This window comes from Aythya ferina, assembly GCF_964211825.1.
Source record: "Aythya ferina genome assembly, chromosome: 1".
NCBI lineage: Eukaryota > Metazoa > Chordata > Aves > Anseriformes > Anatidae > Aythya > Aythya ferina.
In genome coordinates this window covers 166745194-166768729 of record NC_140296.1, presented here as the reverse complement: position 1 = coordinate 166768729, position 23536 = coordinate 166745194, and the positions used below count along the sequence as shown (strand labels likewise).

The window sequence follows — 23536 nt, the reverse complement described above, 5'->3', positions numbered from 1 at the left end:
TTTTCACAAAAGCTTTTATTCCCCCAAATCTGGCTGAAGTCATGTATTGAAATGAACGGAGTTAGCTATTCATGGGCACTCAAACATTTGATACAGGTAATAACAGATGATTTCAACTTTTGTTTAATTTAATACAATAGGCTGACTGAAGCACGATTGATCCTTCTAATGATTCAAAGCTGAGACATAACTAAAACCATTTAAATAACTTTAGCATTATTCATACTTTAACCAAAGAACTGCAACTTATATTCACATCAGCCCACTTTTGTCACACAAACTAAACTTTTTTTTTTCATGTGAAGAAAACAAGAGAGACCGACTTCAGGATAAATAAAATTAAACTTTAACAGTTTAACTGAGTACTTAAACTTACTGATGTTATAAGCAACTTTGAGTTACTTGGGCAAAGCTGCCCTCTGTGTCTGCTTTGCACAAAATATATTTTATTTTTTTCATTTTATGCACTTATAGAAAAACAGTATAAATAAGGCATATAAAGAGAATTTAAGAGCAAAAGGAACTGCAGCCTTAAAAAGAGATCCTCCCTTTGGAGAAGTGAAGTTATTGCTGCCAGAAGAACCAGGTTTAGTAATTCATTTACTTACGGTAAGTTTTCTCCACTGTTTAAGTTGTTAGCACGAAGCAGACCATAGAAAGAGACATGAGCACTGTCTGATGAAGAGTTCAAATCATGTTCTTTACCTTCCCTAATCATTGTACGTTTAAGTAGACTTGAACATTTCAAAGCCAGCTCCAAAGCATCCATCCAACACCTGCCTAAAGAGAAATTTATTATTAAACAATGTTAAACTTCAGTTTCCTAAATTCACAATCCTTTTGAGTCTGTTTACTTTATCCTTTGAAGACGCACTTTGGAGCTGTTCTATGTTACGTGCACTGGATTTTATGATGTGGTAGGGGCACAACAACAGCTCACAACTACCCAGTTCTGGTAGAAGATATTTCAGGGCAGGCCAAGCAAGATAAATCATGATTCAGTCACAGCATATTCTAGCACTTCTTCCCTAATGCAAGTATGGCTCCATTAAGGCCCTGACTGTTGAATTTCTTCAAACTTGCCTGCAGCCCTGCTCTACTTTTGAAGACTAAGTAACTGTGTCACATAGCTTAGCTTTTTGTTAGTGTAATACAATAACAATATGGAAAAGAGTTTTAACAGTATATAAATACCATTTCAATATTGGATATTCTATTTTTTTAAAAGCATGTTTTATCCTCTCATCTCTTCATTTCCCCGTATGTAATCAATTTTCCAAAGTACTAGTTTTTCATAAACAATAAAAAATAGAAGCATTTAAAATTTAAAAATGAAGACAGTACAGTTTTACACTTAATGATAAATAGAGTATATAATCCCAAAATATTACTTCTATTTCTCTTCAATACACTACATTTAAAAATAATTATGTATTGATTTGAAGGCAAATAGTTTTACTTTTAAGGTCTTCAGGGACCTTAGGTTTAATTATCATTAGAAGAAAAGCAGCTGTTAAGAAGGTTATACAAGTCTTAAATTGTTTCCATTTTGCATCCTTTCAAGATGGTTGCACCAGTATTAACCACCACCTTTCCTCACCGATGGGGTTAAAATCCTATATGTAGAGGGAGCTCTTCCTACTAAAACTCTGCAAAACTGTTGCACTTTATAATACAACAAATACTTTCAACACAAAGAAAATACATCCACATTTGTGTTTTTGAAAGCAATCAGCTTGAATATTTAGAAATAAATTCATATAATTAAGTCTGAAACAACCTCTTCCCCCTCCTCAACCCAGCCACAGCTGGGGAACTGCAAGGAGCTCAATGACAATTTACTCAGTTCAGCCTCCTTAATGACTACGAAAAAACTGCCAGTACCAACACAACCAAAAGTACAAAGCTAAGGGAGACCTTTTGCCAGCATGGAACTGCAATCGCAGTGCTGTAACAGACAGTAAGACAACCGAAACAATCTCTTTCTAATAACTGCCTGCTGTCATGGTGGAAAAATACTGAAGTATCTATTTACCATCTGATTCTGAAGCGGCTCGGATGATCAAATAACTGCTGGGTAATGGCTGAGTTATAGAACCAACTGCTTCACCTTTCGGACCCTTGAAACACACAAAACAAGCAACAGCATCAGACATTTATATTCAGTTTTAGAGTTTATCATTCATGTAATAAGCCGACACACTGCAGGGCTATTTACTGTCACTCAGCAACATCTAATGAAAACATGAATGGAAAGATGAACAGCCCTCTTTTACTGGGTTTCTTCTTCAAAGACTTCATGCTACATCTAGCTCCCAATTCATCCCCATTTTAAAGAGAACAGTCGTTGGGATTCAAATGATTTTTTTTATTTTTGGTAAATTAGACTTGCCATAATAGCTTGGAAATGCTCTGCTGATTCCACTTACATCAAAAGGACTAAAGCATCAAAAGCAATGCTACAAGGGGTCACATTCTGGTGAACCTCACTTTCAAGGGACTGCAGATAGGTACAGAGAGATCACATGGGACAAGTTATTCCTCTTCAACTGTGCATTCCAGATGAAGAGGTAAGTTTGAAAACAAAAGACATGCCTGTGGGATGATTTAAGGGAGCTGATCTACAATCAATGCCGTCTAGCAAAAGACCCCACATTTTTAAGGTTGCTAACTCTTCCCCCTCTGATCCTCATTCCCTCTTGATGAGGGCAGAGAACCCCACCAATTCCTGAGAAGATGCCATGGTTCAGAAAATGTATAAAGACACAAGGGCAAGGCAAACCACTGCAGAGAGCAGGCAGCCCTCCTCCATGATTCGCTTCATGCTTATTTTACATGAGAACGTGTTGGGAATCTCAGCAGCATCCTATGCTCCAGCACTGCATGACTGTTGCCTGTCTTTAGATATGAGTCAATGACATTTGATGAGACAGATGAATCTATCAATATTTAAATAAAATGGAGGTAACTACTCCCACCCAAACAGTAGGCATTGCTACATGAACCCACTCTTCCTTTCTTGCTCCCTCTTTCCCTTCAACCTCTCTACCACCTGATAGTTAATTCCAAAAAATATTTAGATGCTTAAATGTATCTAGATGCCTAACTGTACACTTGGTATTTAAAAAAAAAAAAAAAAAAAAGATGATGCCCAGGCCCATAAAAGATTTAGATGGTTAAGTCCCTCAATAAAGAGAATCAGCAGGACATCGTGACATTGAGTTCAACCAAAAGAAACACAGAGGACGTCAAACACCAAAGTTTAATTTTCACTATCAAGTTTTTCACATTCAGAATTTAAAAGATAAATCCCAAAGACCCTTCTATTTTTTTTTCAAGCTTTGCTTTGAAATAAAATACTATGCAATCATTTTAAAGCCCCTTCAAAAACTTTTACCCATGGGAACATCAAAGTTACTGATAGGCAAAGAGGGCTGTACTGAACACACTTGAAGCTATTGTTGACAGCTGGGTTAAGCCTGCCTAACTCATGAGTTATCATACTTTGGTCTTGATTGATTTCCTCACAGAAGCCTAATGAAAAGCCAGTACGAGGCTTGGAAGAGGGAATTTGAAAGCCAGCAGAAGTTTTGAGCAAAAGCAGAGAACAGCAGATATTTTAGAAGCAAGCATATGGAACAGCCAGAACGTTTCTGAGGGTGAGAGGCAGCTAACGAGGAGTCTTGGTGGTGCTTAAATACCAATGCACACAGGCTAGCGCTGGTGTCAATGATGTTCAGATACTTCTGAGTAATACAGAGTAGAAACAACCTGGGTGTGAAAAGCGAGATGCTATGTTACAGTCTCCCTTCAGAGCGAGACGAAAGGTGCTCCTATGCCAAGTGGTTGGTGAAGTGGCAACGTGAGGATTAGGAGTTAACAAGAACCAGGAGACAACACCATGCAGAGCACGCCTCGTCTTGAGGGCGGGCCACCAAGGACCTGACATGCTGTGGGAGGCAAGGGCGAGGTTTCACTGGGCCCTGGGGGACAGAAGGGGTGGGAGAGGTCCTGTGGTGCTGCACAAAGGGGATGGCACGATCCTATGGCACCGCGCCAACGCCTCAGCCACCAGAAGGCCTCAGCACTGCCCAACCAGAGGGCAGAGGCACAGGGCAGCGCTCTGCGCCCATGAGAACTTTGTTTAGGGCTATACTGGGGGCAGACAGGGTGTGTTCCTCTGTAACAAACAACTGAAATTTAGAGATGAAGGCTTTTTTTGTTTGTTTTTGTTTTTTGAGAAACCTATACTCCCTAGATGCAGGGACAATGCGACAATTAAAACTGAGTTAATAATTTGACTAAACAAATAAGTAGGTTGACTTATTTTGGAGTAACTGCTTGTACATTATGATTTCCTTTGATTAATATTCCAAAAGCACTGGACATTTTTCTTTGGTATCACTCATCGTGATTTCAAAATCAATTTTCAGAATATTAATGTTCTGTACAAGAGAGACATTAGTTTCTATTTGTTAGGTGACTTTGTTTGAACTGATTGTACAACTACTCCAATGCCAGGTAATGGACAAGTCAAAAGTTCCACTAAATTAAAGGAAAACTTTGAAGCTTACTTCAAAATTACTTACAGAATATTCATGCCGGCAAAACTCAAGTGCCATGAACATTCATAGAAAACAGCAAAATCAGGTAAGCAGTCACACGTAACTAAATCTATTTATGAAAATTTACTTTTGGTGACTTTCTAGTTATTAATCTTAGAAAACTGAGATGGCATCAGGACTGGGCATGTGAGGAAGAAAGAACAAAGTACAGTGCATTGGGTACCTCAGAGCGCAGAAGGAACAGAAAGGCCACGACAATGAAGGGAGCACGTTCAGTGACTGGCTGCAAACTACTGCAGACGAGAATTTGCAATCTGCCAGAAGGACACACTATGGGAAGTGCATTCAAGCAAGAAAATCTCCTGCAGTACTTATGACTGTGTAAATATTTCTTGCAATGTCATCATCCTACACTGGTGGCAAATACATTTGTCTTAGACTCCTCGCTTGTTCTGGTGTAGCTACTCTGTAAATCAGCCAATTGCTATTATGCTCATCAAAGTTTGCCTCACAATAATAAATCCGTAACTAGGAAGTTATAATTGACTGAGAAAACAGGGCAGAAAATAGTTTGAAACTTTAAGGCCTCTCATCTAATTAAGTCCAGTAATTCTCAACTGCAAATAGCCATACCAAAATGAACAAACGCCACTCCAGCTCTCAGCACATTTAGAATGGACAATATCAACTTGTTCAGGTTCAAAATTTGACCTACCTTAAAAAAGTAAAAATCTGGTGGGGCATGTCCTCTAAATTCTAAATATCTAGTTAAAAAAACAAACAAATCCATTTCTCATTGCCAAACAATAAAGAAATATAAGACTGATTTGTGATCTTCTGCAGACAGGCCACCACTTGGCAACGTAAGACCATAAATAATTAAATCACAGTAACAACAAACCCTGTATTTTTGAAAAAGGATATGAAGTTTGTGTTCTGCGAATGTGAGATCACCACTACGTAGTGAAAAGTCTTCCTAAGCAGCATTGAAATTATTCAAATGGTACTACAAATGATTTGATGCAAGTTTAGTAGATTTAGATAATACTGATAATGAGAGTAATTCAGCAAGAACATCACAAACATCAGGAATAACACGATCTGACTTCCCAGTTTGATGTAAGGAAGAAACAAAACCAATGCAGCATATTCTCTAGATGTAGCAGCACCACATATATGATTCATAAGAATATCAGTCATAAGATACATTCTCACAACTAGTACTTGTATTATGATGTATGTTGCAGAGACAATAATTAATTTATTATGACAAGGATTCTAATATTGTACAGTAATTTCATCTGAAGCAAGATCTCATTTCAGGAGGTAAACACGGTCACTTGTGCTGCACTTCCGCACTCCCTCTCCAAATGGAAAATCAAAACAAGAACTACAATTGTTTAGCAAAGTACAAACAATGAGTAATAGTAAACGTTAAAATAAAAATGCTTACAAGAAATTGCAATAACTCTTTGCGGTGCAGAACACACCATGCTTTTCAACGCTTGCAGCTAATAGCTGCTGACAATATTACGCCATGTATGGCAAAGCAAACGGACATCAGAAGGGAAAGGGAACATTTATCTTTCTAAAATTTAAGCCCCAAACAAACACTACAATTAGATAACTAGTTGCAGTATATGTTGTTATTATACAAGGAAGCTATTTGAATTTCTACTACTATAAGCAAATTGAACTAGGCTGACATTTCATTACATGAAAATCAGGTTGGAAACTAGGAAATATTTATAACATATCTCGACTCTTCCATTTTTTCAATCACTTTCCTCCATAATTTCTTAGATTGATGCAGAATGCAGTATCATATTCTCATTCCTTCCACTTAGATGACTGTCAGTGACAGCATTAACTTCTTTAATGGCATCCCTCTGCACATCATGTCTCAACTATATGGAGCAGCAAAAATCAAACACTTTTTGTGATGAAGAGGACTACGTGTTAAAGTTTTATAGTCTGAATAAACAAACCAAATAGAAGTTATAAAAGAAAACTCAGCTCAACTTTTCATTAAGGTTGACTTTGCTCATTGTTGGCTAATATTAGTCACCCTTTAAGAACCATACATGCTACCACTAACCTTTATAGCCCAAATGGACTGCTCCAAAGGATGAAAAAGTTTGAAACAAAAGCCATCTTTTTTAGAAGGTCTCTCAATGAGTTCACAAGCGTTCAGGAGCACTGTTCCTACCCACTGCCCGTTCTTGGGGGTTTTGTAAACAAGCAACACTCCGGGTTTCAGTACACACCACAGTTTGGTCCAGCTCTTCAAGGTGCCACGAATCTAGAAGATAAATAGTTACAGCTCTTTAACCCAGTGCACCCAGTGCTAAAATCATGCCCTTTAATCAAATGGAAATTAAAATTGAAATTATTATTTTTTATTCCAAGCAGAGTTTACCAAAGTCTATTCAAGTTTATCCATTATATGAAAGACAAGAAAAAGGTATAATTTCGGTGCTCATTCTTCTACTCTTTCTTGGTGAATCCTTATTCTGCAGAAGGATATCCACACATCAAGATATGTGAAGTATTCATCAGTATGGAGATTCACCTGAAACCATCATGAGTTTTTCTACCTCAAACATATTTTATCACTAGTATAAAGATACAATAATCTTTGGAAACAGAGTTCCTCTGAAAACAGGACAGACATCTGATCAGAAAAACAGGATATTCACAAAATAAATCAGATATATTTAAATTTCGTAGATAAAATCTCTCATAAGCAGCTGTTAATATCATCTCATATGTGCTATGTAATATCCTTTCAAGTCCTTGAATTTGCACATCTGGTTAGATTGCTTGAATCAGTTTTGTCAACTTTGGGTTTTAGTTTCTTCTGTTTGTAGGGCAAAATGCCAACTTAACCTCAGAACAATGTTTTAACCTGTTTACGTAGACTTTGCAAAAACCCGAGAAACTTCCCAGACAAGCTATTGTTTGGAGCGAAGTATAAAATGGGTAAGAGATTATTTTTTTATCTTGTACAATTTCCAAGGAATACATCTAAGGAATTATGACTGCCATCTTTGACAAATTAATTTCTCACCTTTTGTACAAGTATTAGAGGACAGTTAGTTCTTAGAGAGGAAAGGAAAATTACCAGAAATAAATACAAAGAAATAGGTATTCATATATCTAATATGACTTAACCACTTCCACTGCTGGTAACAGATACAACAGGGCTTTAATTCAAATCGCAAAATAAAAATGGCATTATTGGAATTGTAAAGTTAACTTCTAAGAAGTTGATAGCTATACATTCAAGATGCATGTGACTATGGCGACTGCAATAAACAGGAGTAGGTTCCTCTATTATTCCCCTAGGATGTGAGGACAGAGACTCTGGGACGCAATTAGTATCTGCTGTGTTTATAGAAAAACATTAACAGCAACTAAGAGATCAAGCCTTTTCTATTCTGGTCAGAAAGCAGCAGCTGCTCGATCTTTAACTCGGGTTTCATGTTTAGGTTCTGACCTTCAGCCAGTCAGCCATAACAATGACTGATGGGTCTGTGATAGTGCTGAGTAATTCTTTTGTAGCTCTCTTCTTTTCTTCTCTGTAATTTTTCTTTTGAACCTGTAAATAGTAACAAAAATATTTATAATGCCAAAGACATAAGCAATTAATCAGAGCTCAAAAAGACATCTACAAATGCAAGTTGAGGTAAAACCTGCTAAATTCCATTTGCAAGAAAGATAGAGATAAGTAGCTTTAAAACACAGTATTTGATCCCAAAACGTAAACAACTATTCCATGCTCTATTTCAAAAGCTGCTACCAATGCGATCAAATTCAGATTCTTCTGCAATTTGCTTTTAAGACTGAGGACTGTGAAACTCCTATTAGAATCATGGGGGGAGGGGGGGATGGGATAGACCAAAACAAACAACATTCCCCTCTTCCTTTCCTGGTGTAAAACGCAAAACCAAATTTAGGGTCAGATCCTGATTTTTACAGGAACCTTATCTGATGAGTAATTTTTCTCCACCTCTTACTTTCCCTCCCCAGTAGAAATTCACAGCAACATATATTCCTCTTTTAGTGGCAAATAATTTAACGTTTCCCTGACATGGTATTTTCCAAACTGAAGAGTATGGACTTGTTACAACACAGGGGTAACAAGTCAGTAAAAAAAAAAAATAAGGACTGCATGCAAACTCTAACTTTGATATTACAGTTTGTCATTTCATTGCGTGTAGATGTCCTGAGGCCCCTGGCAACCTGCATTATTTTATAAGTTTCTGAGTTAACCTACAATTTTATGCATTCTCAAAGACTACGCTATAAAAGCCGATTCTCAAGTAACAGTCCAATGAGATTTGAAAACTGAAGAGAAGAAGCAACACTAATTCTCACAATACTTGGATGTTTCAGAGATCTCCTCACTACTAAGCATTTCTCTTCTCAATAGAAGTATATGGTAAAACTTTGTACACATATTTATGGAGATTAATTCACCTTGAGAGATTCTTTTTTGGTAAGCTTGCTTGAAGATAAAGAGATGTCCTTCTCGGAGCCATTGAAAAGCTTGGATTCAGACTGAAATTCACAAAAAGGCCAATAAAATAAATAAATGGCGACAGATATGAGGCCATATCACTGTTTCAGGCACTTCTTAAACTGTTTGAAGAGTATAATTACGTTTGTAAGTTCCCCATTCCTATTTACTCTTTGGCCGTTTCTCCCACTCAATAAAACAACAAAGCCAGTAACATGAGCTGTTCAACACCTGTTTGAGTCATTTTTCATAAAGGTTTTGGGGGAAAGAAGCCTGCAATTACTCCAGAAGCTGAACTATATACAGTAAATATTTAGGCCTTGATATGTCACAGTCTTGGCCAGGTAGGTATTATTTCAGCGGAGACAAAAGGTTTTAGGAGAATCCTGGTATTTAAACACAGGAATCGTTCCCATGTCTGACATGTGAATCCCATCATCTTCCTAACTTGCGAATTCCTCAAAAATCGATTGCTACAGAGGCACTTACCCTGTGACCCATGACGGAAGATACAGCCTCTTCAACCTAGAATTCAATGCTAAGTTACCAGAGCACAACTGACCACTACTGACACTTGTTTCCGCTCTTTCCTCCCTAATTCCACACTCTGGTTACTCTATAAGTCATCTTAGAGAAGCTCTCTGTGGTGATAGGCAGGGGAGGACGACTCAAGTTTATTTATGAAACCCAAGTCTTTATTCATGGCAGAACAACATGCTGCCTCAGCACCATGTGATTTCTGCTCCACAGCCTCTCCCCACATCTTATAAGGTTCAAAGTTTTATTTCTTGGCATCTGTTGCCCACTAGTTGAAAGGGAACTACCAAAGATTCACCCTGGGATACAGAGCTATTTTTTAAAAACAAGAGGAGGCTATCACAGAGTTATCACATGCCACTCCTCTTCCAACTCAGAGAACACTGTATAGGCATCCACTATACGTAAACTTCAGATAAATTACAGAGTTAAATTTCTTTGTGCGCTGAAATGTAAATCTGATGGACCCAAAGTCTCTGCCTGGTCAAAAAAATAAATCAATATAACCTCCTGAACTGTATAAATTCAAGGGTAGGTTTCTGAGTACTGCTTCTCAAGCTGTTCAACGTTTCTGACTAGTCATTTCAAGTTTCAGACTACAATGCAAAGTTAATTCACTGAATTCCTATAAAATGACAGTCAAAAAAAATATTGCAAATTCTGAGTATGGTTACTTTAATAACAAGAACAGTGCACTTGGGCACTCATTTTTCTTAATGTGCATTGCTCAAGCCAAAGAAATTAAAATTAATGATTGACAAATGAAATAAAACAATCTAACCTTGATGTCACACTTTACAGGAGTATATTTAGATAAAAACATTAATAGTATGAAAAAGACAAGTGCAATAAATGGGAAAAAGTAATTTTAACTCCAAATCATTTGTATGTAAGTAATCATTTACCCAAACTGTAAATAAGTAAATGTTCCCTAACTTTGATATTCATCTTGGAAGCTGGGGGCCATCTCTTCATTTTGTATTAAAGATATGTTTTTAACAGTCAAAACATTTAAGATGAGCACGCATCTTGAAATGTAATTCCTCTGTCTAGAAGTTAGAGGATATACAGAACTTTAAATGTAATAACAGAGGGGGGAAAAATGCTTATCATTGTCAAATAGGAGGTAATGGACTCATTATGCAAGGAATAATGGAGCAACGTAAGTAAAACATTCATAAATACTCTAGTTGCTCACTAACACAAAACTAATGCAATCTAAAGTCCATGCATACAAAAGCCCCAAAGCAGTGAGTATCACAGGTCAGAGACTCACTTCCTCAGTATCAGTTATAAAGCTCACAAGCGTGACACTGAGTGAAGGTCTGTATTTACCTGTCTAATGGATGATGAGACAGATCGGTGATGCGGTTATTTTAAGCTAACGACCTTCTCAGTGTTACATCCACACACAGGGAATAGGATCAAAATTTACAAGAAATCCTTATTTAGAAAGAAGGCTTGCTACTTCACCTCCACAGCTGGGACAGCCAGTTGCCATCTCCTGCTAGCCTGAAGTTTATTTGTTGGGTATAAAGGAACCACTAGTCTTAACAGGCCCCATTGAAAAATTAAGGATAAAAAATCATTTTTATTAGGAGAAGTAGGAATATCTCTATCTCCTCCTTAATAGCAGAAAAACACAAGTAGAAATAACAGCAAAAATCATACAAAGGCTTAAGACCCTGGAAAGAAAAGAACCAATAAAAATAAGGAAGAGAAAAAAATAGAAAGAGATGAATGAAGTTTGAAATATATGTAGGTTAAAAGAAAGAGTATTAACTTGATTTCCAAGCCAAAAATGATTTAAAGATTTCTGCACCAATGAAAATATTTTGATCTGAAATGAGCTGGATGGTAAAGTATGCTTCCTTGATCTCCCTGAATATGATGCTGAAAAACTGGAACACTCACAATTTTGTGATTTTAAGTCAGATGGATGATACCAACTACATGAGATGCTTGGCTCTGACATCGCAGAATCGCATCAGGCGCAGAAGCTAACCTGCTCTCCCACTGTGCAATTCTGATAACATGATTTTAGAAGGGGACTGTCACTATAACGTTTAAATCAGATCAATTTTCTTCAGTTTCTGTGTAACATTTCTCCTGAAGTCTCAGACACATGAAATACTGCAGAAAAATTTGTGTCAAGGCCTCGAGTGCACTCCCCCCTACTCCTCAGGCTGTGGCTGCCTGTACCTACGGCCAGCTCTGATGCACCACACTCATGATCCAACCTTGGATCGGGCTGCTGTGAAGAGAGCTGTGCCAGAAAGTAGCCGTCTCCCCCACCTCACCTGGGAGGTGGATGCAGTGAAGCTCGGCTCCCAGCCCTTGCTGCCAGCCTGATCTAGGCTACAGCTGTGCCTGGCTGAGCACCTTGCTGACCCACAGATTTCAGCTCCTGGCTTGGCCTCAGGCCTGCCCCTCACTATGGATTTATGCCACAAGCTGAGCCTAGTTCTCACCGCCAGCCCTGCTCTGCTCAAGGTGTCCGGCTGCACTCCTGGCACTGCTCCTGCCTGCCGTGCTGCCACTCCTGGCCAGCCCAGCCCTCCCTGCAGAGCTGCTCACTCCTGCTCCTCCCTGGCAATCTGTTTGCAGGGTCTACTATCACCTTTTTCCTCCCTGAAAGCCAAAAAAGCCAGTGGATGCACTAGCAGAAAATACTAAAACATGTAATTGAATGATTTAAAGCCTTTAAACTCTATCCCATAGTGATGCTAGAATAAGGAAAGCAATTTAACTTAGCTACTCAATTCAGCAATCAAATTATACAGAACTTTCTCCTCCACAAAACACTATCTTTCTCCTCTTTAAAGTCTTAGGGAGAAAAAGACATCTGTTTTAAAAATTAAAAATATTTTTCTGGAATTTCACATTCTAAATATATAGAAATAACTTGATAAAAAATTAGTATTTTGACATACCAGGCACTTTAAGAGTTAAAGGCAATATATAAAACATGTTGCATCAGAGCAGCCTATACAATGTTTTAGCATTTAAAGCTTCTGTAAGTGTAATGTATGAATTTAAAAGGATTTGGGAAAGGAACAGATAGGTAAGGTAGGTTTTTTGCTATATTACTACAATGACTTTTTACGTTATATGCATACTGTATGAAGACCATCAAAAAGAACACTTCATTCTGAATGAGAATTTTATTGCAATCCATTTATGTAGGTAAATGTGATCAGAACAAAATAGTTCTGGAGAGAAAAAAAAATGAGATCACTATGTAACAGGAGTCTTTTTGGTTACTGCCACGTGTCTCCCAACTCCATTTCATCCGTTCTTGGTTTTCACTGCATCTCAGCACATCTTTCTCATCTTGGGACTACAATATCATGATTATGAATTCGCATGGCTCCTGCTTTTTCCATTTCTATTAATAAAGACAATCAAAAAGCATAAACATGCACTACCAATTATATCTGCTTTAACGTACTGCTGATGGTTCAGCTGTACATTACATTTGGTGAGGCAACATCTGCACCACGATCAAAGTGAGAGGACTCCACGTTTCATTTTCACTAATTTGAACTGTATACTTTCATGTGATGTCATCTTGAGAACTACATTAAAGTTCATTTTGGTCTTTATCTACAGCCACATCTGAAGAGTAATCTCCAAGATTACTTGCAATGAAAGTCTAATGCATTTGCATTTATTAAAATAGACACTCAACTCCTTTGTATGCTGACATTTTAAACCCTAACCGAGGCTGCTTTCCTTACCTTGCTTTTTGACATAGAATGTGCTGTATCCTCTTTATTTTGTGACACATCATCCTTCCCTTTGTCAAAACCTTAAAGAAAAGACAGCATCATTGCAAATGATTTGAGTGCTTTACATTTTACAAGAGCTAGCCTTTGAAATAAATTTTCAAATTGTATTTAACATACAAAGCACAAGCAAATCAGATTTTCAAACATCATATACATACTAGATCATCACATCAATTGAAAATGTATCAGTTATTGCTGTATAGTCTAATTTAAAACCCTCCAAGAGGTTAGAACAGTCCACTGCATTTGGATGGTGCTGCACCCAAGCCAATGACCTGACCAGCTGAAAATATGATCAGCAGTGTCTGTCCTTTCAGCTCCCCCACTCCCCTACCCACACACACAACACCAAATAAAATCAGTTTGGGTTTGTTCATTTCTTTAGCTACAAATAATGATTAAAATCCACACATGTGAAAGCAAATCTACAACATGGATTAAGATTACCAGTCGATTTCTTACAAGTGCGTATCTTGTAAGTACATGAAACAGATTGCTCATATTAGCCTCGAATTTATACTTTTGCCTCAACATACCTTATATTTAAAGTTCAAAACCCCACACTAACGTGAATGACTCACAACACAGCCCCACCAGTTTCTCAGCACCCACAGAGCACAGTGAGTCACTGATGGTGGCCGGGACGTGTGTGGCAGCAGAAGGGGGCCCATGACCTGCAGAAATGCTGCTGTGCAGCCGCCACGTCCCATGGGACAGCACGCGGGGCTCTCTTTCCACATTCAGAAAAATAATCTGGTGCAGTTACCAGACGGAACACATCAGTGACCCATTTTCTTTGAGAAAGTTGGTTCTAGCATAAGCTCTTCCAGAGTGGAATAAAACAAATTCCTCGATGCATTTATTTGAGTCGAAATGCCACCGCTTGGATGCCCCCCAGCCACACGGCACAGCTGGCTGGAGGTGAGGAGCAGCCCAGGCAGCTGAAAGCCCGGAGGCCGGGCCCACCAGAGGGCACCACACCCGCACAAACTGCGGGCAGGAGGAGGCCCCAGGCCCCATCCCAGCTCCCCCTGCCCACCCAGGCCACAACCTGGTCGGAGAAATTTGCCCTAACTCCTCTGACATGACAGGATTCACCAGAGAGTTCACTTCATGTGCTTCAGGGGAGTGCATGCATGGGTATGCATGTGTGTGTAGGCTCTGTGCGGCTCACAAGAACTTAAAGTTTCTGTAGCAGTGTTGAGTAGTTTGTTTAATGAGGGATTTTTTTTATTATTATTATTTTTTTAATTAGTATCTTCACCCTTCCACCGCTTACACTACCCAGAAATGCTAAGACAGCACTAAAACCTCTATCACAAATACACATCTGGGGAAGTTTCAGCGAGTTATTGGGAAATCAGGTTGCTCTTCAGGTTACGTGAGAAATACAAGATTCCTCTTAGTTTTCATTCAGTAACCATTTTTTTTTCTTGTTATTTTCTTCTTTAATTTATTACATTTTGCAGAGATTCTGATGAAGAACAGACTTAACTATATATATATACTGCAATACAATTACATTTTATGTCTGTCTACACAAAACTTTACATGTCTTTACAGAAGCCCTTATATATGTACCCAGTTCATTAAACCCTTCCTTTTGACATGCTTTTAATGCATCTGTGAGGGCTTTGTTCAGCTAACAAAAATGTATAATGCAGAAGGCTATTTGGCCACAGGGAAGAAGTACCTGTACAGGCAGAAGATCTGTAGTACTGGGGAATATGGCAAAAAATAATAATACAAAAATAACAGAGGTGTCAAGATCCATAGCCCAGAAGACATGTTTCATACGTAAGACCAAATACTAAAGCACATTTTCTACAGGACCAGTAATTAGGTGCTGGAACAAAACAAAGGCCACCTCAAGCCTTAAAGGACAGGCCTACGTTCAGTGAGAAGTTACTGGATGTGATGCCAGTCTCAGGCAGTCATTCACGCACTAGAATCACAGTAATGATGTCTTATCCTCACCCCACACCCAAAACAAATCTCTAATTAGGAACCAAGTTCCACTGAAAATGTAACATAGGGACTTCCTAATGACCTTCCAGGTTTCATTTATCTATTTAAACACAGGCACAAAATACCTAGTGATGGGAATTGCCGAGGAAGTGCTATGTCAGGGTTGTGCTAACAGAAGAGAAGCTGTAATTCACAGCTTTCTTTATAAGCACAACAGCTTTAAGGACTTTATACATCCTTATCTAACATACACACATTTTGATTTTTATAAACAAGCTTTTCATCAGTATCACCAAGCAGAAATAGAACAGAGCAGCGTCAGAGGTGAAGACCAAAGCTGTGTTCCCGAACCTCACCTTCCCACTCCCAGTGCCTCAAGGCCAAGAGGTACACGCACTTGCTGCTTTACAAATGTGCCACCACACTTACTGATCCCTCCCTTAGCCACACGAACAGCAAAATGATGTCTGGGGACTTGCTGGTGAATCCAACTACTGAAGTCACAGTGCTGCAGACTCTGGATCACTTCGCTCTATCTTGTCTCAGTTATTAACAAAAATCCAAGCAGTCAGCTCCATGTCCTGATCTATCCTTCTTCTAGCTCCCCTCTCAGTGGAAGGAATAAACTAACCCAGAATACAGCAGAAAGCCTTTCTCTCCATGTGACAAAATATATGTTAAAAAAAAATAAAAAATCATTATTCAGGTGCTACTCCAGTCACAACATTCCTCAGCGTAACACACACTTTTGCCAGTGCATTTCTGTAAAGACAGGTGCATGTCCACGCAGTAAATAGTTTTGTTTCTTCTGAGAATAATTTGAGATGATACTTGCAGGGAAATCTGTACTGAAACATCACAAAAGGCTATATACGGGCCCAAACTGAGGACAATACACTCTGCTGGACAAATACTTGGTCAAGGAAACAACAACATCCAAATAATTATTATTGATTCTGTGTATATTATAAATACTGTTTTCTCCCTTCCTGCTACCAGTTATGAACTAGAAGGTTCTCTATGGATATCTGACAAAGATAACAGCATAGCCAAGAACACTGTGCCTCAAAATGATGCTTTGTGTTATTGCTCTTCTTGTAGTTTTGTTAGCCCCGGAGATACTAAAAGTTATACCTGATATTAATAAACACAAAAAAGTCATTGAAGTCACTGCCTGGAGCATAGGCTGCGAGGGCAGGAGGTAGTCTCTAATAAAAATAAAGTGTTTCAAGTTTTTCAGTGTTTATCATCAGTGGTTTGAGACTTAATATTTTAGTGTTCTTGCTACTTCGAGTCCTATACTTCAATAGGTAACTCTTTAATAGGGTAACCTTAGCCCACCTTTCACAATGCAGAACTTCAAGTGATGAAGTCCTTTTCTGTCACTCCTCACTATTAAATCTCTTGGATTTCTCTATCATTTTTTAATTTAAACTCATGAGAGCAATCTTCAGATGTAATAGCAAGCAAATGCAGTCTGAATTAGCCTTCAGAGCTGCAGATTAAGCCCCTAATATTATTTAAGGCACTTGCAGATTTATTTATTTTTAAGCACAAGTTTCACTACTGTAGCCTCTAAATCAATTCTGGATAACAGAGTTTGTGTTCAGAGCAACACTGTGTTTTAACAGAACCAAAACCCAGTGAAGTCAGCTATAGTTTGTGATATGATCTTAGAGTCCAATGAAAACTTCCAATGACTATGTTCCCATTGGGTGCTTCTAAAACTTGTAGGCTTAAATTTAGATGAAAACTGACAATGAACTTTCAGAAAGATAGGAGAGTCGGACAACTGCATGTCACTTGAACAACCAGAACTTCACATGTGCAAGATGATGTTTTTGAAACAAAAACCAAACGATGCTTGGCAGGGGGGACTGGACTAGATGATCTTTAAGGTCCCTTCCAACACAAACCAGTCTTAGAATTGACACACTGTCAATACCAAAACAAAAACAAGTTCCCAAAACATCATCTTTGACAAAAAATTATGAGTAGAAACACTGCAAGATTAGTGTTCAAGAATCTTTAGGATTAAGTCTATGGTAGGGTACATTTTCAAACAGAAGTGTTTGGTTAAGAAACTTTGATTTTGAAGGTACCATTCTTTGAATTCGTACCTGCAATCTGTCTCTTAATCAATCTCAAGGGAAGGGGAAAAAACAAGCAAACAAACCATGCAATATCTTCTGTATCTCAAATATTGCTTTTGTACCTCTCAACAAATATCACCTGCAGCTAGAATACCATAGTGAGAAAAAAAAAAAAGAAAAAAAATACTTCTTAATACTAAGTCTATTTTATCCAAAAAGTAAGAAAGAATTTCTACCCACTGGAGGTGTTTGTTTTTTTTTTGCTGGTGGTGGTGGTGGCAGCATTTCTTTTTTTCAATAGACAGAAGAACCAGTAAAAAAAAAATAAAAGCAATAGAATGCATGGAAAACCAGCAAGCTAAGCAACAATACTACTAACTTGCACATTAAAAACAAGGAACAGATTGATTTGCTTACTGGTGTAATGTGCAGTTCTGAAAAAACAACTTATTGAGCTGAAAAATGATACGCTTCTGGAAGAACAGAGTAAGCTAAACTTTCTCGGAGGTACCAGAACTAGTGCTATTTAGTGAACATTGAAAAAAATAAAAGGAAGATCTTTTAGGATTCAATCACAGGAGACAAGTATTTTTATCTGAGTGATTTTCAGAAGCTTATTTTGACAACCAGTTTTAAGAATATAATCGCATACTGACTTATTCAGATTCCTCCATGGATTTTGAAACTGAAGTAATCAGAAGAGCAGGCAAAGCCCTTTAACCTATCTTCTCAGTCATATTTCCTTTTACAAACACCATAGAAAATGAAATCATCATAACCAAAGAACTCCCTCAATGTTAGGCAATAACTACTCCTTGCTTAAACCAAAACTAAGAGTGTACCTTCCAGTATATTAATCATTTAAATTGCTCATATATATGGAAGATTCCAGGAGAGAACACATCTCTTAGTTATGTGTTAACACCTGATTTTATTAACTAAAAGCTCATTTCCGTTTGTTCTGCATTTTAAGAAGTCATTCATTGTTCACTTACAGACGCTGATCAGCTTTGATGTACAATCCCATACAGGAAGGAAATAAATAGGAAACTCATCTGTTTTTATTTCACTAATTTCCAGATTGCATGCATTTATTTTAAAGGGAGGGAGGATCTGTCTAGCTGCCAACTCCATGCTTTCAAGGTTTGAGACCTTTTATTTCCTGAGCAGCTTTAATAAGACACAGTGTTAGATTCCTGGTAGAAGGCTGATCATTTCCTGACGCAGATGGAAAGGAAATGTTATATTGTAAAACAGGAGGGTTAGGAGAATGTGGTCTTCCAAGGGACTGCCCCCAGCTGCCAGTGGCTGAGCATGCCGCTCTAGTGATTCTGCAAGCCACGAGCCAGTGGTTCAGACAACTCCTAAATTGCCAGTCCACAACCTCCTGTACACTCTGCACCCCAACTCTTTTCCACAGCTTTGGAGCCAAAACTTAGGAAGTCAGTGAGATATTCTGTGGGATGCACACAATAAGAAGTGAAAGCTGTTCTTTTATTCCCAGCATTCTGGACCCATGGGACTGCAACAAACTGTGCACGTGCACATGCACAAGACAAATCACACACAGAATCATTCTGCTAAGAACGCACAATTTTTACAGCGTGGCTTTTCAGAAAGAGGTGACCTTGTATGCAGTTTCAAGGATTGAAGTTTACTGAAGTAAACTACTGAAATTCAAGTATCAGCAATACTTATTATGGACAACAAACCTCTACATTTCACTTCAATATTCTAGCACAGACTTTCAGGAGACAGCAATCTGACCAAAAAGAGAATCAAGCCATTTCTGATGTTACATTTCTTTAAAGTCTTGCAGTACAGAGTTTAGCAAGGCTGTGGTTCTAGCCTTAATTCACTCTATCTTGTCATTATATGTCAAACCACTAATTACAGGCAGGCAGATTCTTCAGTAGCATAAAATCCTTATGCTCTGTCCTGTTATTTCAAGGAAAGTACAGGGAAGGAAGAGATTTATAAACCACAATACAGAACTTCAGTCATAAAAGCCCCAAAAATCAAAACAAAATACTCCAGTCAGCACCAAGTAAGCAGTACCCTTTCAAACAAATATTTGCTGCAGGGTAAGCAAATTTGTTTGCCTATCTACAACAGCTCTTGCTACTACAATGAGCTATTATCTAGATGCATACAAGCAATATTCCTTCTGATTTCTGTTAACGGTGTCTACCAACATCTCAGCAGATTACTTTCATTCAGGTTGGAAAATTTGATGTGGAAATTGTATTCACTTCTTTACATTTTAAGAAATGCAAGACCAAAACAAACCTGGTGCAGCAGGAGAGAGTTCATAATATCCTCCAAATGAAGCATTCCGGATAAGTTTTCGGCCATCAGCTCTTGGAGAAAACACAGATGAAATCCCAGCACATGAGGAAAACCTACGTCGCAGTGGACCCTCTTCCTTCATGAGTTAAGGTGTTTGTGTAAGGATTATGTTCTCTGTGAAAGCTGGTTAGCATTAGCTGGTTGGAACAAGAGTGTTGCAGTAACAGCCTTCTACCTCATATTCTGATGAGTAAGATACAAAAGGAAAGAAACAAACGAAGGGCACACGTGAAAAATGCAGCGAAGAGACAGAGGCTGCCAAATCAGCAGCAGCCAAGCAACATTACACTGTCCTCATCAAAGCCATTAGAACACTTAAAGCAGAACGGCTCTGTTTCAGCTTCGCTTCCCCACAACAGCAGCACGTCTCGTTTTCTTACATCTCAGTTTTGGTCCTACTCAGCTTCGCTTTCTAAGCGCATAAAAAGAATCATTATTTAGGTTTTACGGATTCATAATCTCCCTTTTCTTTTTTTTTCTTTTCCTGTTAGTCTTTCAAATCCCAAACTAATATTGCACTCAAGAGCTAAGGTGGCTTCCTTATTTGATATCTACTATGGGTACACTATGGGTACCTCAAAATAGAATTGATGTGTTGCTTTATCTTCCTTCTTTAGGCACTTGCCTAGCTAGTTTTCATCAGCTGATTGCCATGGTTTCTATATCATCATTTCTTATTTAATAGCTGAAATTATAGCTTTTTCTAACACTCTGCCATATTTATATACGCAAACTGTGTGACTCCTGGAACAGTTGCACAAAATAAGCTCCACAAAAAAAGCTTTTATTTTTAATGCCCCAAATGTTTTATGCAATGAATACAACAGTTAAACTAATCAACTTAAATTTTAAACACAAAAAAATCCCAGTAAATTGTGCTTCAAGAGTAGGAATCAAATGATCTAAGCAGATCTAATTGATCAGTGCCAGGATGAAGTCAAATAAGCTCTCCCTAACCCCCTTCATGCATTGCTCATCTGATGGGCTGTTTCTTTGCCCTGACAACTAGCGTGCACGACCACTTTGTTCTATTCCTTCCTGTCTCTGCTAATTCCACTTCCTCATCATACCACCTTTCTGATGAAATACACTTTGAAACCTACTCTGTTTGCTGGAAAGTAGAAAAATAAAACAATAAGAATATACTTGAAAACAAGACCTTATGCTCTCCCTTACTCCTACAAGAGGTCTTCTCTTCTTACAATGTGAAATGCATCCCCTAAATCAAATTAGTGGTAACATGAATTTGATTAATCCTTTAATAATACTGTTTACTCCAGCTGTTTATGTAAACAAGTGCACTATTTGCAGATAAATAATTTCAGTTCACATTGGCTAAAGAATAATACAGTACACTGAAATATTCTATAACCTCTACGAAAGGTTTTGACTGTGAAGAATGGGCGTTAGTACATCTGGTAAAGTACGTACAGAAACCACTGAAAGTAATTTTTCTGATTACGAAGCATAGTAGCTTCTAGGATGCTATGAATTGCTTGAATTTCTTCACGTCTCTTACCAGAAAAATGTTCCAGTATATGTCAAAGAATAGAAAAAAAAGGGGGAAAGATGCAGCTGAAATAACCAAATACAAGCCATCAATAGAAATCGTTACCTGTGACATGTAACCTTCACTTCTTTTGTAGGAGAAGTGAAAAATTATTTACTTGAGCACAGTATTGGGAGAAAGTAGATGAGCATGTCTTGTATTAATGCCTGTCTCCACTTATGCATCATTTCATTTAAATAAACACAGCACCACATCAGTTCTCCAAGTTTATCTTCCGGGCTACAAAACAGTGCAAACCACCATGGTATGAATTTTATTTTTTTGTAATTAAAACCAAAAGAAACCTACAATAGAAAAACTCCCCTTGCACACAGAAAGAAGTGTACCATCTTATTACAGACCTATCTTGCCCAATTAATGTCTGTGTTAAGCACTATTTTGACACTGGGGCTTTGACCCTGCCCATGAATACTGGTCTCAGAGGAAGCTTCCCATATCCTGCCCTGGCACAGGAGGGTCACACAGGCTGTCAGGAGACTACCATCAGCCCTCCAGACCACTTCTGCATCTCCAGCTGGCATGCCAGCTGGTTCCAGAGCCACTCCCCAAAATAATCCTACCAGGCGAATAGATTCTTTCCCTTTGTATTCTTCTCTACCACACTGTGTTCATTTTACTGAGAAGTGGCTAGACATCCAGGGGTTGGAGGAAACAATATAATCCTGAAGGTTTATCCCTCATTTCTTTCCATGCTCTCTCAGGTCCCTTGGCACTGTTCACGTAGCCAAGCTGTAACAGAGTACAGACTAAAAACCTGTTTCTCCTTCCTATGTCCCTTTCTCAATTTAGAAGCAAGCCTAAAATCTTTGGCTAGAATTCCAAGCATGATAATGTTACAGTCATGTTTCCCCTCTCTGAAGCTATCTCCCAAACGGGGCAGCTGCTGCTAAGAAACTTTTCCTTTATTAACAGCAATACAGCAGAGGCAGACTGTGCCTTTTGCCAAAGACGACTGTCTCACCATCACAATGAGAGGGGGAAAAATAATCTAATTTAGATTTTCTCCTTCATCTCCCTCTCCCCCACCGTGTCATCTTCGTATTTCACTTAAACCTGCAGTGGTAAACCAGTTCAGGACATGGTTTGGCTATGAAAATTCACTAGATCTGCACTTTTGCAACAGCTTGTGATTGATTATGCCCACTAGTACTTGGACACATATGTTCATTTCCTTCAGTTACTTCAATGCAGTACACACTGCTGGAAAGATAACTGATACACAACAGAAAGGCTGTTAGGTCAAAAGAAAGCTGAAACTTTTAATTAAATGTTTATTATGACTCTTGAGAATCAGCCTGCAATATTAAAGAGGTTTCTGCTCTCCATGCACTCGGTGTCCAAAGCTTCTAGATACCCTCCTCATTCCTTGCAACAAACTTGATTCCTGAAGCCTCCTGAAAAGGTATTTCGAGTCGTTTGGAATTGCTGCTGTTCGCACGTTCTACAGGTAACAATGGCAACGTGCACTTCATCAACCACCATATAAAGAAAAAAAAAATCCTTCTTCTCTCCAACCCCAACCTGAAAATAAATTCCTATGAAATGAACCAATCTATTGATAAAAATCAAACAGCCATCATTCATTAGTCTAGCATCACAGGAAAGCTTCTATTCTCGACAGATTTGGTTCTTTGTACCTTAATAATTTAATAATTGACATAGAAAGTGCGTTAACATACAAAGCTTGTAAGTTTACATGGTTTCAGAATATTCACAAATAGAACTACAGCCAAATCCAGCTGCAGAAGGCAGACTTATGTAAATGTCTGTGTAAACAGGAAAATACTTGCACTCTAGCATCCAGGTGCATGCCCCAATGTATCTGTGCATGAAAAAAAGGAAGATTCTTCATACGAAAAATTAAGTTCTTCGTAAAGGCAGACTTAAATGGAGAAAAAAAGTCTTCTGGTTTCTGCTTCATGTAATATCTACATCAGTAGAAAGAAGAAAACGCCCATGACTGAAATGGTTTATTTATCTCAGACAAAAAACAAACAAAAAGACCACAAAAACCAACCCCCATCATAATGTGTTAAACATCTCTTTAGAGGAGGAAAATTTATACCTTATATGTATGTTCTAAAGGACAGAATGCCTTTCTGCTATCAGCTACTCAATTCAATCAGGGCTTCTTTAGTAAT

General features: G+C 38.2%; 1 protein-coding gene across 6 annotated transcripts in view; it reads right to left on the bottom strand.

Moving 5' to 3' along the window:
• The window catches only part of OSBPL8 (oxysterol binding protein like 8), an 89521-nt gene that overhangs the window by 16052 nt on the left and 49933 nt on the right, over positions 1 to 23536 (bottom strand). For 5 of the 6 annotated variants that reach the window (XM_084516327.1, XM_084516328.1, XM_084516330.1 and 2 more), the window contains 6 exons: positions 13365 to 13435; positions 9048 to 9128; positions 8065 to 8166; positions 6664 to 6867; positions 2036 to 2120; positions 609 to 780 (listed from right to left, as the gene is read on the bottom strand). In XM_084516327.1, coding sequence (XP_084372453.1) covers positions 609 to 780; positions 2036 to 2120; positions 6664 to 6867; positions 8065 to 8166; positions 9048 to 9128; positions 13365 to 13435 — 715 coding nt within the window. Of the gene's footprint in view, positions 1 to 608; positions 781 to 2035; positions 2121 to 6663; positions 6868 to 8064; positions 8167 to 9047; positions 9129 to 13364; positions 13436 to 19765; positions 20009 to 23536 lie in introns of all 6 variants that reach the window. The other variant, XM_084516329.1, reaches the window with a different exon arrangement.